At 36.9% G+C, this 17,601-nt stretch overlaps 1 protein-coding gene across 3 annotated transcripts in view; it reads right to left on the bottom strand.

The window, feature by feature from the left end:
* Positions 1–6,880: 6,880 nt before the first annotated feature.
* Positions 6,881–17,601, bottom strand: part of SPECC1L (sperm antigen with calponin homology and coiled-coil domains 1 like) — a 43,532-nt gene continuing 32,811 nt past the window's right edge. For all 3 annotated transcript variants that reach the window (XM_072415557.1, XM_072415558.1, XM_072415559.1), the window contains 3 exons: positions 9,716–9,832; positions 9,549–9,608; positions 6,881–9,454 (listed from right to left, as the gene is read on the bottom strand). In XM_072415557.1, the coding sequence (XP_072271658.1) occupies positions 9,365–9,454; positions 9,549–9,608; positions 9,716–9,832 (267 nt within the window). In that variant the 3' untranslated portion in view covers positions 6,881–9,364. The remainder of the gene's footprint in view (positions 9,455–9,548; positions 9,609–9,715; positions 9,833–17,601) is intronic.

Here is a 17,601-nt window from a genome sequence, read left to right as displayed (position 1 = left end):
ATGATGGCTATTAGACATATAGCCAGCAAGAGCAGAGATCACACATTTCCCCCTTGTACTATTTTTACTTTATTATAGAAAAATGAATAATAATATAGAATACTAGATTATTTTAGGTTAGCATTGCCCATTAAATCTTCCTTCAGTGTCATTACACATGAAAGATACTGCAAGGCAAACTTGTTTGTATTGGTCTTTTCTGATGTGACCTCTTCTGAGATAAAACAGCTTTCTTACCCCCTTACTGTTTTATTGATTTGACAATTTGGACATGATCAGACGTCCTGGTGTATCACCAGCTGTATACAATATATGAGAAGTCATAACTATTATTTGGATAGTATTTACCACTCTATAATATTCAACTCTTCAGCCAAAAATTCCTCATCACAGCAGGACCTGAACATTTCCAAAATATGTTCTGTTCCTCCTCAAGTTAGGTTTTATGTCAGTAGTTTTATGCCCATTTCTGGAAATTTGGTTGGTTCTTATTTATTTAATTCTGCAAAATAAGCAAAAACTATGAGGAAGAGAACAAACTTGTGATGTAGAACTGGTGCCAATGATTTATCTTGGTCACAGTTCAACATGTGAGCTTGTGGCAGAGAGTATAGGGTGAAACTTGGAAGGGGCATAGATCACAAATAGATGAACATTAAAATACTCTCAAGGTGCCAATCCGTCATCCAAAGGACGAAGCAAGATTAACAAGCATTATAGTGAAGAGCTCGGTTCAAACCACTTATCTAGCGGATGGGCTGGAAAAATGGAATGCTTAGTAAACATCTGAGTGTTAAACCTCATATCAATAGTGAAATGGGTAACCTCAAATAATCTGTAATAAGTTGTATGAAGTGGCAGCACTTTTAATAAACATAGACATATTAAAATAATAGCAAAACTAAAATAATTAAACCCTCTTAACAAGCTCGGGGTCATAAATAAGAAAGGACCTGTGGATGGCGTCTGTGAAAATGCCGAAACCTTTATTTCTTAACGAGATGCAGGACAATTTCCCTTACATTGTCTTATTAAGAAGACAATTGTGTAGACTATAGTAAATGCCTGCTACACACCTAATCACATCAATCCTGTATCTAAACCAATCTGTAACAGGGAACTGTGGTTAGAAATAATCGGTATCATCACAGGCTGTGAACAAGAGTACTGGACCAGTATATCTCCTAGATTTTATTCTTCTGCCAATTCTGGTGGTGTTAGTTTGATAAATTGGAATCACAGACCAGGATACAAACATATGTGCTTTATAAATTTATTTATAAATAATAAAATAATATCTTCTGCCATTTAGATTGCAACTGATCTCTGTATTTTTACTGTTGAAAAGATTTTAGGTTATCTTTAATGTTTTATAAAGGATCATCCCAAAAACATTGCTTGCATTTTGTTAATCTTTATTAGTTAATCTTCTGAACACTATGGGCTCCATGTAAAAAGCAGGGAAACAACTACTGACATTGAGACACATGGACCTGGAAGATTCCTATCAGGGAATGTCAAATAACTGTTTTATATATAAAGCCCTTTGTGGTTTTATTTCCTTTGTGTTAAAGTACAACTAAAGACAGGTTTCTGGATAGAGTAAGAAAGCATTAAAACCACCATCAGTTGGTATATTTCTCCATCAGGGGCAAAAAATAAAGGTAATCCATCCAAAATCATTTTTCTCCCCATTTGATGATCTCTGTATGCATCCCTTCTTCTTAATCCTTTTGTCTCTGGGATGAGACGTGATGGAATCTTCCATAGCACACACACACCTAGAGGTTCCAAATCTTTCCACTGGGGTTTTATTTAAACTTTCAGGATGTGGCTGCTTTACATTACACTAATAAATACTAGGTTATTTCAGAAGGTTGTATGACTGTAATTTGGTAGCAGAAGTTTGTCATCAGACCAGTGTCATACAAACACAAAGTTGTGGGAAAATCGAAGAAGTTAATTGTTCAGATCTGTACAAAAAATTATCTAATGAAGAATAACAAAACCAGATTTTCTATTTTCTTCCCTTACATTTTACCCTCTGGTTATAGTTACTTAAATGAAACATTTATTTCAGAATTCTAAAAGAAAAACATTTCCCAATTATAAAAGAAAGTCTATATAAAGCGAGAACAAAGACACTCCAGCATCTCCCGTGGGACGTCATATTAGAACTTAAGCCAATTACTCTTTTTATTATAATTTGATGCATTTCAGATACAGAATAAAAGTACATTTACAATCCCATGAATGGGGAGGGGGTTTGGATACTTAAAAGGCTAATATTAGTTACAGAGACACAAATGATATTTGGCGCCTGTGATGACTCAAGTTATTTTTGTTGCTTACAGAGAACAGTTAGAAATTGGCATTTTTCAGAATGAGTCTTCACTAAATGGTTTAGAAGCCTTACCTCTTGGTGTGCATGCTGATCTTTAGAAAGTAACCTCCTCTTACCAATGAAAGGTAGGAAAGAAATGCAATAAAGGAGTCACTTACCAATGACATGAAAGTATACACAGACATTAAATGTTGATCATTGTATGAATGAGCTACATAAATACTTCTGGAATCCTATAAACCAACTGTGACTTTCTGCACTGACCTTCAATAACCTTATAACTGCACTTGCTTTGTTTGCATTTACAGGAATAGAAATAAAACTCTGGTCTGGTGCTCCTACTTTTCTCTTGGATTTCACCCAATGTACATCCTAGAGGCCTCATCATAATGTGAAAACTAAACTTACAGTTAGCCAATGAAAAAAGTTGCAGACGCTTCTCTCTCCAACCACTAATGTAAGCTGTATGACAAAGCTTAACTTTTATGGAACCCAACCATTACACATTGGCCAACGTATTAGGTATACCTGGATCAATGGCTTCCTAATACAAATATCTAATCAGCCAATCACATGGCAGCATCTCGGTACATTTATACATGTAAACTCTGGCAAGAAGTGAAGTTCAGTCTGAGCACCAGAATGGGGAATAACCACTTGTTACTACTGAGGTATGCAGAAGAGCATCTCTGAATGAATGAATATTGATCTGATCTGTCTTAATTTTTGCTGTGATATTCAAGTGTTAGGGTAAGAACTTTTTAGAGGTGGTGAACAGTAGATTTGCAGTAGATATGCAGCCGATAAATCTGCAACAACTGCATGATGTGTCAATATGGACCATAGTCCTGGAATGGAATTTTTCCAGCATGTTGGTGAACCCCTGCCACAAATAATAACAATGTATGAAGACTAAAAGAGGGTCAAACCTGGGACTAGCAAGGAGTACCCCATAAAATGGCAACAAGTATTTATTAGCTTGTTGGATATTCCAAAACCATGAGTATTATTATGAAGTTGAAGCTACCACCCTATTAGGCTATAAACAACCTCTGCTTTTCTGGGCAGGATGTACATGAGTTCCCATAGAGTTTTAAAAGGGACAGATTCACCTGAAAGTTGTGCTATAGGTTTAAAGTCAGGGCTCTGAGCTGGGCACTCTACAGAATTATCAAACCATGTCTTAATGGATCTGATTTTGTGCTCACAGACTTAAGTCTTGCCAAGACCAGAAAGCAGCGTTCCTAGTATTTACAACTGTTCCCAAAAGGATAGAAAAGCAAAGTTGTATAAAATGTCTTTGTAATGTATATTTTGGCAAACTTCACTTGAAATTCCTGAACTCAATACTTTGGAGGGGTAGCTACATACTTTGGCCATATAAGATCGGCTAATAACCAATACTTAGAGAAGATGGGATCACTTGCTTAACCAGCCACTTAATTGCAGTGTTGAACAAAACCTCTTCACAGAAGTAAAGGTACGCTGACACTGGAGCAAGTGCTTAGTGCTGTGATTTTTTTCAATTTCTGAACAGGATGTGGACATAAAGCAAGATAACACAGAAAGTGATAGATAGGTAGGCCTTTTACATAGGTAATGCACACAGAACAGTTTGGCAGTAAGTCACTGATTACTGATAAGCTTGGTGGGGGCCAATCACAAACTTCAGTCTAGTATCAGCAACACCATCTTGCTACATCAGATATGAAAGAATACAAAAATTAAACATCCGTAACCATAATCCGCCCAACACTTTCTGAAGCCATGTACAATTAGCATTGTGATATCAGTGCATTCAGAAAATATTTCCCACCCTGTTATTGCATAATATAGGTAATTAGCTAAACACATGAAAATATGTAAATAGCTGTTCAAACAAGCATACGAGCAAAGCAGGTTTTAGATCTAAAAAGAAAACACATACTATTTTGGCTCATGATCAACTTAAGTATCACAGAAACATCTATTATTCAAAGAGTGAGTCTTTGGTTTAGGAGAAATATACAGCACTAATAATTTTTTGTGCAATATTTATTGTGTTTTAAAATATACATGTAGGATACACATAAGGATTAAGTGTAAACGCTTATAGCTTATTGTATTGTTAGATTGTAAGGTTTTTTTTCTGGCAGGGTCCTCTTTTCCTCCTGTGTCATTGTATCTGTCATTTGCAACCCCTATTTATTGTACTGGCTGAATATTATGTTTGCACTTTATAAATAGTTTATTAATAATATGCTGTACAACTTGTTTTTTACTATATATTTTCATTGTGGATAGTTACATAGTAGGTTAGGTTGAACAAAGACATAGGTCCATCAAGTTCAACCACTAGGGAAATAAATATATCCCAGATATAAAACCCTATAAGACATAGTTGGTACTCTTACTTGAGTTGTGAACTTTATGGCCACCATATCTGTAAAAGAAGTCTGTAGAGTCTTTGTGATGATGGTAAAGGCAGCAGAAAAGTAAGTAGTCTTCTTTTACAGGTTGACTTTTTTTTAAATCTTACTATTGGAACATGGCAACTTTATGTCATTACTCACTTATATTATTATCAAAAAGCAGAATGTGTGCTCTTCATAGAGGTGATGGATGATTTCATTTTTATTTGTTTTATAATTATATTTAATCAAAGCCAAACTGTAGGTAAATTGGTAGCAGAAGGACCTGCCTACTATAAACAGAAGACGAAAGCCTGAAAAGAAACAAACCTGTCATGAAAGAAACATGGAGGCTGCCAATGTTATCCTCTGCTCCTGAAGATGCTAGCTGCCTGACTGGCATGCATACACTTAATGTTGCAGAACAAGAAAGCAGGTTTCTGACCTTTCTTCAACTCTCCTGATCTGCATATATTTTCCCAGGTCAATTAACAGATATTAACAGCATTTTAGACCAGCAATAACAGCGACAGGTGTACCTTAGGTATGATCTAGCAGGAGTTTCACAGAACTGGGGTACAGAATAGTTATATAAAACATGGGTTAAAACAAAATTTACATTGGACAGATGCAATTCTAAATGCACAAAATCTAAATGGCAATGAATATTCAAATGAAACAGCACTGTAAATTATTAACTCAGGGATGATTAGATGGGCTTTAGGGAACAGAAAGAAACATATACCTTGCTGAAGTACATTGGATTGTGCATTACTAAAGATTTTGTTGCATTGCTTTGGAAGGAACAGGTGTGTGTAAAGTTCAGAGGATGGAATTTTGCTTTAAACTCAACAGATGTATCTTCTTTTCTGTATAAAATTAGTTAAATTGTCATCTCTAAACATATCAGTGCGGGTAACACAAACAGGAGAACAGCTCCATACTTTCTTCCACCACCGACTTCACAAGTAAGGCTACGTACACACGTCAGATGATCCTTGTCCGATAATCGTCTCAGGGCTAGTATGAGCGTGTGCACAGCACTCATCTGATGTCATTCATGAATCTATCCTGGCAGATCAATGAACAACAAACAACCCTAATACAAAGTGAAGGGGAAAGAGCGCAGCGGGATGCCGCACCGTCACCCCCCCTCCCCCCTATATGTGTATGTTCAGCACTAGTTCATGCATCCTTCAGTCATTTGTCATTGGAAAGGATAGTGAAAGATCCTTTTCAATGACAAAAATCTAACGTGTGTATGTAGCCTAAGCAGAATCAGTTTTTTTTTTTTCATTCATTCCATTACCTAATGATTATTCTCTCATTAAAATGTACAGATAGCTCAAGGGTGTGGAATCAATACTTTTAAGGCCAATAAATATTAAAAGCCTTTTTTCTAATGATTTATAATTTTAATACTATCCCAAATGATAATACATTCATGCTTTTTGAAGTAGATCCCTCAACCAGAAGACCCAAGTGTTTTAGCACACAAGAAATCCCTGCCAACATTTTTTTTGTTTATTCAGTAAATTCAGCTACTCAATATGGTCAAACCTTTAGACACTAAGGGGGTTGGGAAAAAAAGTTAAAATGAGCAAATATACACTGTAATAAAAAAAAAAAAGTATAGACAAGGCAGTTAATAAAAAAGTGCCTTGTATATGAGCATTAAATAAAATCTCTTCTTGTCTGTCTGTTATTCCCAAGTTGGGTGTCAAGTATCTGCATGCTTGTTCCAGGTGTGAGAATAAAAGATTAGCTTCACATCGAAGCAATTAGAATTCTTTGGAATGGCAGCTTCCATCCTCTCTCAGGTCCACTTTAACTGCATGAAAAAGGATTATGTCTGCTAACTTTCTAAACAAGGCTGTGCTTAATAGCAGAGCTGTATACATTTTGCAGGTAAAACCACTACTTTATATGAATTTCTTTGGGTGTTTAGCTATTGGGAATCCAGCTTTAAACAAATACAATACCTTTTCATGTGCTGACAACAGTGTACAATTGGGTATGTTTTAGATATGGACTTAAAGTGTACATAATGATTGTGTGTATACTTATACCTTTGTTTGCACCTTTATTAGTCACAATTTACTAATCAGTAATTCACTTTAATCAAGAAACCAGCACAAAAACTAGATAAATTGAAGCTTACTTTTATTTCAGAAATGCCCTTTTGCATCGCAAAGCCAATGCTTGTTTAGGTATAACATATGTATTATATATATATTTATATAACATTATTAATAAAATATTAAAAGGCTGCCTGCCATTAACACCTTGCTAGCAGACAGGTCTGCAGATAACTATTTGTATGTTCCAGAACTGCTTTGTACTTGGTTGGCGATCCCTTTACAGGATGTGGTTAAAGCTTTAAAATTATCAATGCAGTCTGGCCGCTAGAAAGGTCTGCCAGTTTCAAGGCAGTATATGCTCTTACATTTAAAGTGTACCTGACCTATATGCAGGGAGGTGGCAGACACTTTGAGAGGTTGGTCAGCAACATGTTAAATCACAAATGTCACCCTCCCTTGCTAGGAAGCCCTGCAATTAATATTGATTCTAAAAATGCTTATCAATAAAGGAAGAAGGAAGCAGTATTGTTATTGTCAATTAATCACCAGTTATTTTTGGGACCTTCATTGAAGTGAAATAGGATTTAACTAACAATTAACCTAGCTGTAGGTTAACGGAGCTACTACCACACAGCCCAAAAATAAAACCCAGCAATATGTACAGTGCTGCACTGCTGCAGGATCTGATTTAATTTTCAGACACATTTGCCCAAAAATCACAAATCTTGTGAAAAGAAATTATTTTTTTATCCGCATTACTAGGCCATCATGGACACACTGATGTAATCTATCACTTTGCTAAAGACATTATTGTAGCAGTTTAGCCCACTAACCATTTACCAATATAGGTCGATATAGATATCTGCACTTTGCATGGTTGACAGGTACACTTTAATGTTCAATGACAGCAGAACAATTTATTCATACACATAAACATGAACTCAATTTTCTGTCATGAAAAAAAAAAACAAAAAACATATCTTTTTTTTGGCAAACCGTTTACCTACAGTTGTTCGGAGACGTTAAGAAATATAGCAAAACAATAAATTAGCTAGGAAAAAAATGTACAAATATAAAATAAACTGTCTGTAGTGTTGTAAGCCACTGTAAATGGTATTTAACAATGAATGCCCTATGTACTTGACCTAAAATCATACCTCTAACTCTGGCAATAAGAAGTCTGGGAATAAAATTTAACCCACAGTGCCAAGAGTCAAAGAATAACATTCATAACTGCAAGTATGTAACCACAGTGAGGAGAGGCAGGCAATGTGATACATATGCGGTGTGTTCTGTTGACAAGACGACTGGTAAATTTGTAAATGGATTTTTAACTTTTTGACCAAAGAATCCATTACTAATACTGAGCCAGTTCTCCCATTTTGGTTCCTTTTTGCAGACCTGACACTAATGTACACTATCATCTCAATTTGAAAAACTGTCTGATTTCTGCACTTTTTAAAAAAGAATAAAACAAATTCAGTACAGATGTTTCCTATAAAAATGCAGAATTGCCATCATCTTGACTTGTCTGCCTACTGAGCTACAAATTATAACAGCACTTTGCTCTAACTGTATGAAATCAAATTTGGAATCCATTTCAGAAAACTGCCATAAACAGAAATGTGGATTGGTTGCTGCAGATTGTAAAAGAGAAAATTAACCATTTTACTATTACTTCTCTTGAGCCAACACAACCAAGAATGAAAAGACCATGCCTACATGTCTTTGTGCAGGCTAATTCTACCGAGGTGCTAAAATTGTCTATTTTGCTCAGAAATGTTTGCTCAGAACGACACAAACATGGTTTCGTAGAGTCCATGCACTTGAAATATAAATGGAGATAGTTGGGAAAGTACTGCTTTCCCGGGCCTGGGAGACAGCTTGTAAAAGTTTGTCAACAAAGTCTCTTGAAGGAATGTAAAATACGAAGTTTGGGATTAACCCTAGCTGTGGTTACTCTGCAGATACACGCAGCAATATGACGTCTGACGGTTTCTGCTATGACCCGGCTGAACCCAAGAACAGGCCGGCAGGCAGGCGCAACATTCAAATGTATTAAACACTTAGTGTTACAGGCACAAAGAAATAAAGACCATCAGGACCCATAAGGCAGCAGCGAAGATGTTGGCACACTATGTGCTTTTGGTGAGTATTGGAGTATGATGAGTCGGAGCAGCTGTAAGGTGCACACATTGCTAAGGCACTAGGTAAATATGACTAAGAAACCAATTTGCCCACGTCCCTTCTACTGCCTTGGCACAAGATGCAGCCTGAGTTACAGTAAGCTGAAATTATCTGTACATTACCTGTGCCATGCAAAGGGCACTAGTAAAGATGGGGATGACCCTTAGCTTATGTACAAAAATGTATGTCCTAGTACAGACTGGTTGTATTGGTAGAAGAAGCTGGGCAGTGAAAACACTACAAAGTTCCTCATATTAAAGGGCTGTCCGATTCACTGGTAAAGTCTCTGCATCCTCACACAAGGAAGTTTATTTGAATTTTCCACATGGAGATGGATACAGCACCCCAGGCCCGACAGGCGTTCAGGTTTCAAAGTATTTGTAAATCGCTGTAACATATGTCATGAGACACTGCCAATCCGGTCGCTCTGTTCGTACCATCTCATTAATATCCTGCAATTGACAAATAGCAAAAATGTATGATTTTGCATGATAACAAACATGCATATCATGCAGTGAATGTCTATTTCTTGGCTACAAAGCTTACCAGGGTAGACTTGATGCCTACACTTTCAGCTGCTTGAAATGCCAATGTAAAATTTCTCCTCTGTGGAATAAAAAAAAAATGTATGATTTATTGAGCATACAGGAAAGACATTTATGTATTGCTTTGTAGTAGTGCACATGTAATACCAAGCAAAAGATCTGTATTACCTTGTCCTGATTGCTCAGCTCCTGGTATGGAATGTGGGCAGGAAGATAAGTGTGCAGCAAAGCACAGAAGGCCAAACCATCGTTCCAACTGCTACTGAAATTTGTGATGTCAATATTCTAAAACAAGAGAAATACAAAGAACACACATGTTCAAGTAATGTGTAAAAGACAAAAAGAAATGTAATGGTAAACTCTTAAGCTCATATCAATAACATGAATCATGACATTTTGCCCCTTTTCACTATTCAACTCCAGATCCAAACCACAGATAACCAAATCCTTTGCAACATAGCAATGGGGAGAGGTCTGAGTGGGCTCCTAATTCAAAGCAATGCATGTTAACACAACAGAACACCCAAGTCTTAAGAAATGAATTGCACAATTTTAATGGAAACCCACCCTCTGCTTTGTGGTATATTATTTGAATATTAAGTACTTTACTTAAAAAGCAGCTCGACAGGAGATATGTAGATCATTTAATTTCCATAGTATAGGCACAGGTACACTTTAAAATATGAAAGGAAAAACAAGCCTGTCAAACAGTTATTCAGTTCAAAGGCGTTATTACATGAACCATAGAAGTGTAGCAAACAATCAAATTCAACGAGCTGGGATCTTCTTGTATAGTTCAGAAGATAAAACTGACAATTAGTCATTAACAAAGACAAAAACATACAGTAAAAAGGTTTCTTTTGTTCAGTGTATATAAATCATCCATAACATTGCCTGCATTCTATTGTGGTAATTTAGCAAAGAATTTAGCAAGATGCTGGGGGCACTTCTTTGCCACTATAAATCATTCTCATTCCTGTTAGCTGTTGTCATTGCTAATAAGGTTCCTAGAAATGAACCAGGTAGACTATTGCTGAGGTTTATGTCATTATAGAGGCACTTTTACGTTTAGGGCAGGTTCACACCCGCCTTGTGATGAAACGATCCTACACAGCTCTCTACATCAGACAACTTGCCAATGAGTTGGACACTTGCATTGCAGCGCCTGCACATTTGACAGCTAGTGGTAGTGAGTGATATGAATACCGCTTACTGCTGCCCCAATTCATTCGGTATGGAGCTGCCTCAAAACCCTTGTTGAGAATGGCTGATCTAGAGTGAGCTCCCTAGGACACATAGAGCTCCATTTATAAAACAGGGAATTAGACATTCCTTCAAACATTCTTTCCTGGGAATTTACCAGGTTTGCTGACTGAGTACTACTAACAAGAAGGCAGCAAAGTCTGTGTAGGAAAATATGGCTGTTCCCATAGAAAAAAATGAATACAGAATTGGTTTTAAATACAACAAAAATATTATCATTATTCAATATATTAAAATATCTTTATAGATCTCTTGTTAACAATAAAAAGACAAGACAAGTATTAAAATGATTGATTTAAAAAAGACAGGTATTTGTTCCTCCTGTCTAATATTAATAATCTAATATGATGCCTGCTGATAGGATAGATTGATCGATGTACAACTCTGTGGTTCACGTTCCTCAAGTTTTATTATCTGTGTGTCTATGCTAATACAAAGGAATCTTCTGAATGGAGCAGGAAGTTCCCTCCCACTGCCCTGTCCTCTCTCTCCCCATCCGTCACTGGGTCAAATTCATTTCTGGGAAGAAACTAAAATAATAGCAATAATAATAAAGAATTTACTTCCTGCCTCTCATACAGCTGTACGTGCTGAGGAGCGCACACACTGATGGAATACAGTAGCCATAGCCGGCCTGCTTGACTGTGGGGTCCCAGCCCAACACTTATCAGAGGAGACAGGCAGGAGGTAGAAGACATTAAAAAAAGACAGAGCTTCTGGACAACCTCCAGTGCATGGGGATCACATTTTAAAATGCCTTTAATGAATATTGTTAATAGTTGTGTTTTAGAAAGAATTAAAAATACGACATTAGGCACAAATAGTGAGCAATTAAAGAGCCAGTGACAAATCAAATAGGTATTTATTTTCTGTACTTAAAGGGTTAAAACTGGCGAAAATATCTACATACTACAGACACACTATTCTTTTTTTCCTTGATGTAAAGGAAAAATGCTAAAAAAAGTTACCCTCCAAAAATAAGAACCGTAAACAGCATGGTAGTGACATCACCAAATCTCCTAAAACTAGATGTTAGGGCAGCAGTGCCTTAGGTCTTACCCTGCAGATATACAGTTATGAGATTGTATGCACAGGATTGTACATTCACAGACATTTTTAAGAGCAATGCTAGATACCTTGTTTTCAGCATTGTGCTTGGGGACAATTACCATTTCTATAGGCTCCCCATAACACAGCATTTTCTTTTTTACTTTTGTGTTCATCCCTACTTTAAAACTGTTGAAATATACAGTTGTGGGTGTCAAGCGTCTTGCTATTTTGCAATGATTCATTATTAAGTAGTAATGCTCCTCCTGGGTGACTAAACACGTTCTAGTATAATTTTTTATACATTCTGAACAAAATCATAGATAAAACCATGTCTGTTTACAAAGAATATATTTATCATTCCCATGTTCTATACTTTCAAGTGCACATAGAACACACCGGAGAAGTTCATTGTTAAGAGTTCACATATGCCTTAAAAGAAACCTGTATTGAGACACGGTGGCTGCTATTCAGGAAATGTTCGTTTCCTGGCTGTCTTTGGTTTCTATACTCTGAGTCACTAACTTAGAACATTATTGCTGATCAGAATCAAGTCATAACAGGACATCTGTGCCAAAGCCACATGATCAGGCAGGATACTAGTATTGTCACAATGCAAGGTCAGCAATGACAGCATTCATACAGAAGTGCAAGTTTCCTATAGACACCATAGCTTTGTACTAAAAAAAAAATAGCCAAGGCTCATCCAAACAAGGCTCTATTCCGGAGTATTCTGGAGACTAGTAACATAGGTCCATCAATTTGACCTCTTCACTTACCCAAACTATTCTGTGATTATGCTTTAATGCAGTGTTTGCCCCAGCTCTTTTTAGCTGGGTACAATGCCTCCAAATTCGCCAATCGCTTACAGCTTTTTCCCAAACCAGCTTTAAACCTTTCTGGGGAGAACACTATAGTATGATTATGTGTTTGTATGCACAGGTCTGAACCTGGCATATCCCATATAGAAGTTTCATTCACATCTGCAGAGTTGTCAGTGTGCTGTGTTCTGTAAAGTTTTGTTTGCTGCGTCCTTCGATGTGATTTGTAAGTAAAAACATTACCAAGAGTTCAATAGTCCAAAAGGTACATGGTGTCTATTATTATTAATAATATTAATAATAATAATAATAATAATAATATTAATAATAACAATAAACAGGATTTATATAGCGCCCACATATTACGCAGCGCTGTACATTAAATAGGGGTTGCAAATGACAGTCTAATACAGGAGGAGAGGACCCTACCCCGAAGAGCTTACAATCTAGTAGGAGTACCAGCAATATAGCTAAAGTGCAGAGAGAAGTATCTTAAAGATACAGTGTATAAAATTCCAAGAAAAAAAGCAGTCCTGACAGGAATTATGGCAAATAAGATCCACAAGCCAGAAGTTGCAAGGAAAAAACAAATGTCATGAAAAATCTATGAGAAAAACCACATGTATGAGAAACTATATTGGGCCTGGTGGCAGACAAAAAGCCTGTCATTTTTTACAAGTAGATTGTCACACTATATTTAAACTATACAATACAAATTGTGAGTGATAGCCTATTATTCCCCCATGTTTTCAAAGGGTATATGGCACATGACAGCTTATATCACATATAATCTTTGTGAATATGTGTTTATTGAGGGGGAAAAAATTGTTGAGAAATTAAACTCACCCTTATATTTTAAAGTGGAACTCCTACCTTCTGGAGAATGGTGCCATCTTAGCGATTATGAAGATCTGAAGTAGTCATGGTGCTGTAAACATAACCAGCCATGACACCAACATCTGAAGGCTTCAAAAAGCGCACAAAAAAATAGCACACTAGCAACTGTTAGCATGCCTTTAATGTAAAATGTATTGCAGACGTACTAGTAGTAAGAATGTAGATAAATAACACTATATACATATATTGGTAAACATTTATATATTAAATATACTGGTAGTTTTAAAATAAACTTGTGATCACCAGCACCCATTAGTTTAGAGAGGAAGTAATTGAAAAAGTAAAATGGAATTGCTGTGCATTCAGGTGCAAGGTCTCATCCAGTGTCAATCTTTAAGGTTTGCTAATGAAAACAGCTCATGTACAAAATTTGCATTTCACACGTACTGACCAGCACATTCACAAAGGTCACAGAGGGTGACCAAGCAAGGTGCATGAACAGACTTGCTCCAGTCTATCATGCAAACTAAAGAAAGGTCTTTGTTCTTAAGGACTATTACAGGTTTTGCTGCAAGAATGCGCTTTTCGTCAGCTTTTAATTAATACTTCTGTTTACTATTTCAAACACATTAGTTAATAACCCCCTGAAGATCAACACCCACTGAGGGTCATCACCAAAATCTGACACTTGCAAAAACATTTAAAGCTCAAAATCTATTTTAGTAGTAAAAGCATAATTTTCCCTTATGAGTTTATCACCTGACTTCATCTATTCAGATTTGCAGACATTTGCTTTAACCAGATAAAAAACAGAAAATAGACTTTCTAAATTCTCAAAGTTCGCAAGAAACCTCTTGTTGCAGAATTCCGTGCCTATAGTTCTGTAATTACCTGTGTCCCTTCTGTACTACAACGAAAACTATACAATAAGTAGTAGAAATCTTCTTTTCTCCATCATCTATTGAAGGGCAAAGGAATCTGATATTAGCAGGATGTTCAAAAGCAGTCAACTGAAACGTGGACCCAACCAGATCAACTAACAGGTTCTAATTAGTTGTCTGTGTAACAAGCCATCAAAAATAATCAGACATCTGAAGCCAGAAAGGAGGCCCAGACTTTATTGCACCATCATTTCAGACACGGTTACAATCAAACCTGTACAACTAAGAAAATACTTTACCCAGCATACTTATGGAGAATCACAATTTGTAGCACTTTGGGAAGCAACCTTGAGAACACCACAAGACTACATGAGCAGGGGTATAAATGTATTAAGGGCAAAGAGAACTCCACAAACAGATAAAATTAGAACAAAACAGATTACACAGAAAATGAAAAAAACCTTCATCTCATCCTACATAAAACTAACCATTAGAGGGTTATAGATTTGTTACACAGTGATGGTGGGATCTTCCATAGTTGTAATGTAGGGTTTCACTACATTGCTTCCACAGGGCTTATATAAAAAAGCATTCACCATGTACATTAAAATGGACTTTTTTTGTTTTTACAAATGTAAGTAAAACAGTTATGGTGAAACAGGAAGAAGGCTGGAAATTGGTGGATCACAGGAACGTGGGATAATAGTTTGCATTTAAAATGTCTAAAAATGTGCCAGAAATGACCCAGATTAAGACAATTTACAGTGCAAACATTGCTGAACAAGGAGTCTGGCATGTAAAATGTGAAGGGTCCTATATCACCTAGTTATAAGTGTGTATCCCTCTTGTAATAACAGACATTTTAATAATGAAAAACATTATGGAGAAATTGACAGCACTTTTGTTTGGTTGTACCAGTGTACAATCCTCCTAAAGGTGGCACATTCTCATTAGTCAATAGAGAAATAAAGTTTTCAAAGGTTAGTCAACTTCATCAAATGATGTATTATTGGGAACACTGTCCACCAATCATTTGCACCAGTTTGCATGTTGCAACCTGTGAAGCAGATGACCAATTCTTTACATTGGTAGCAGCCCTAGGTACCCCTAACATATGTCCAGGTATTCCCATCGCAAGATGAAAATGAATTGATAACACTGGCTAGGAAGTTTGGAGTAGAAATTGCTTCAAATTACCTGGCATGTTAGTGCTTTAGATCAATTTTGCTTGCTTGCAAATGGGGAACTTGGAAAGTATTGATATTGTACTAAGATTTGTGCATGAACAATAAAGGGGTTCATTTGAAGGGCAAGCAAATCCAGGGTAACTTTGCTAATAGGAAATAAAAGTGTTCAGAGTTGGATGAAACATGATTATGGAAAATGTATATCCTACTGACATGTATGGTGCTAACACAATGTGCTCTTGCAGTCTACAGCTGCACTACCCATAGGATGCAGGACCCTTTCAATGGCGCCAGCTTGTTCTCATAGATCTGCAGTGCAAAGAATGAAGTCACATGATTATTGGGATGTCTGGTTCATAGAAAAACTAAAACTGGCAGGAAATCAGATGCTACCACCTCACTTACACATTCTGTATTCACACAGACGACACTTCATGCCTTATCTCCAGTCTAGTGCACCATGTAAGTGAACAGGAAGACGCCGCTCTGCTCTCTATGCTTCCCTTACACAATACCTTTATTCCTTCTCAGGAAGTCATATGACCTCTACACCAAGGATCTAGCAGTTTTATTGTCTTGCTAGCTATCACACGCATCCTCCCCCACCAAACACAGGCCTGACAAACAAACCCCCAATCGGTAAGTGGTGTCTTCAAGCAAATAAACAAATGCCCCCCATGACTACAGGTAACCAAATAATTGTGCAACCTTTGTCAAAGCTTTCCAAACATAATTCCTGTTCATCACATTACTACAATTCAACTTGTTCATCAAAACAGCCACCAAGCCTCCTCACACAGCTACAGTGCCCACTTAATGATTAAATACACCAAGGACTGCCAAGCGATTTGGCAAACATTTAAACAGATCAGCTCAATACACTAATGTAATCTTTGCAAGATACAGTATACACACAGAGCTATTCTGTTCAATAGAGACGGGAGGGGGGCAAGTAAGCAGCACCCCACTGCAGTCTTCTTCATAGGAGTGAATAGTGGTCGTTCATTAATCTGCTATGGTGAAGTGATGATCAACGTTGTGGGACTGCTGTCCCCTCGATGAGCACAACCGTTCCTCTAGGGTTATTGTTTTCTGATGAAAGTACATCATTACAGTACTTTGTGTTGGATCCTAACTCTGTAACTGGCCTGCCTGACAGCCCGAGTATAGAAGATTTTTGCTGCTCCTGGATACAGAGAACTCTGATTGGCTAGGAATCACCTGACACAGCAGTAGGATAAAAAGGCTCACTCGCTCCACTTTTAGTCTTATCAGTCTAGGGAAACAGCACATCAATACGTTACAACCTTGATGACACCCCCCTGCCCCCCCCCCCACCCCCCCCCGCAAAAAAAAAACATATCACAAAATCACTCAAAATACAGAAAAATTGCAATATTAAGCAGTTTAATATATACACTGCCAAACACCAAAAATTGCTAGTCATAAAAGGAATAAGGACGTGAAAAACATATATTTTACATTTTAAAGTCCTGTCAACAGCATCTGATTTTGAAATAAAGGGTTCATTCAATCTCAAAGCACACATAAAGATGGAAGAAAAAAAAGTCATTCTTGAAATAACTGTTTTAGAGCAAAAGCTGCAAGAAGCATAAATAGCAGTAGTTACCTACCCACCATCTGTGTATGCTAAGAGCATTTGTTAATTCCTTCCTGATTCTGGACAGATGGAGCTACATGTATCCCGGTAACTATCCTTCATCCGCTCCCGGGAGAGGGAGAGTGCTGCTTAATAACCCAGGACCTAATTACTAACCTAACAATCTGCCTACACCTGTTCAGGGTCAAATCTACATTTAAAGGGGATCTAAAGTCTTTTGAAAGTTATTGAGAGGTATGTAATTAGCTTAGTGGCTCATTTACACTCAATGTGATTGTACATAGACTGAAGCATTTTTAATGCAGGCAAACTGTAGGATAGTTTAAGAATCCTCCTATGTCATTGCAACCTATTTTGACCACAGCAATGCAATGCTGAGTGCTTTGAAAGTACCCAT

The sequence above is a fragment of the Pyxicephalus adspersus genome, chromosome 6, assembly GCF_032062135.1.
Source record: "Pyxicephalus adspersus chromosome 6, UCB_Pads_2.0, whole genome shotgun sequence".
Lineage (NCBI taxonomy): Eukaryota > Metazoa > Chordata > Amphibia > Anura > Pyxicephalidae > Pyxicephalus > Pyxicephalus adspersus.
The sequence above is the reverse complement of the archived record's forward strand: the minus strand, read 5'-3'. Positions and strand labels throughout refer to the sequence as shown.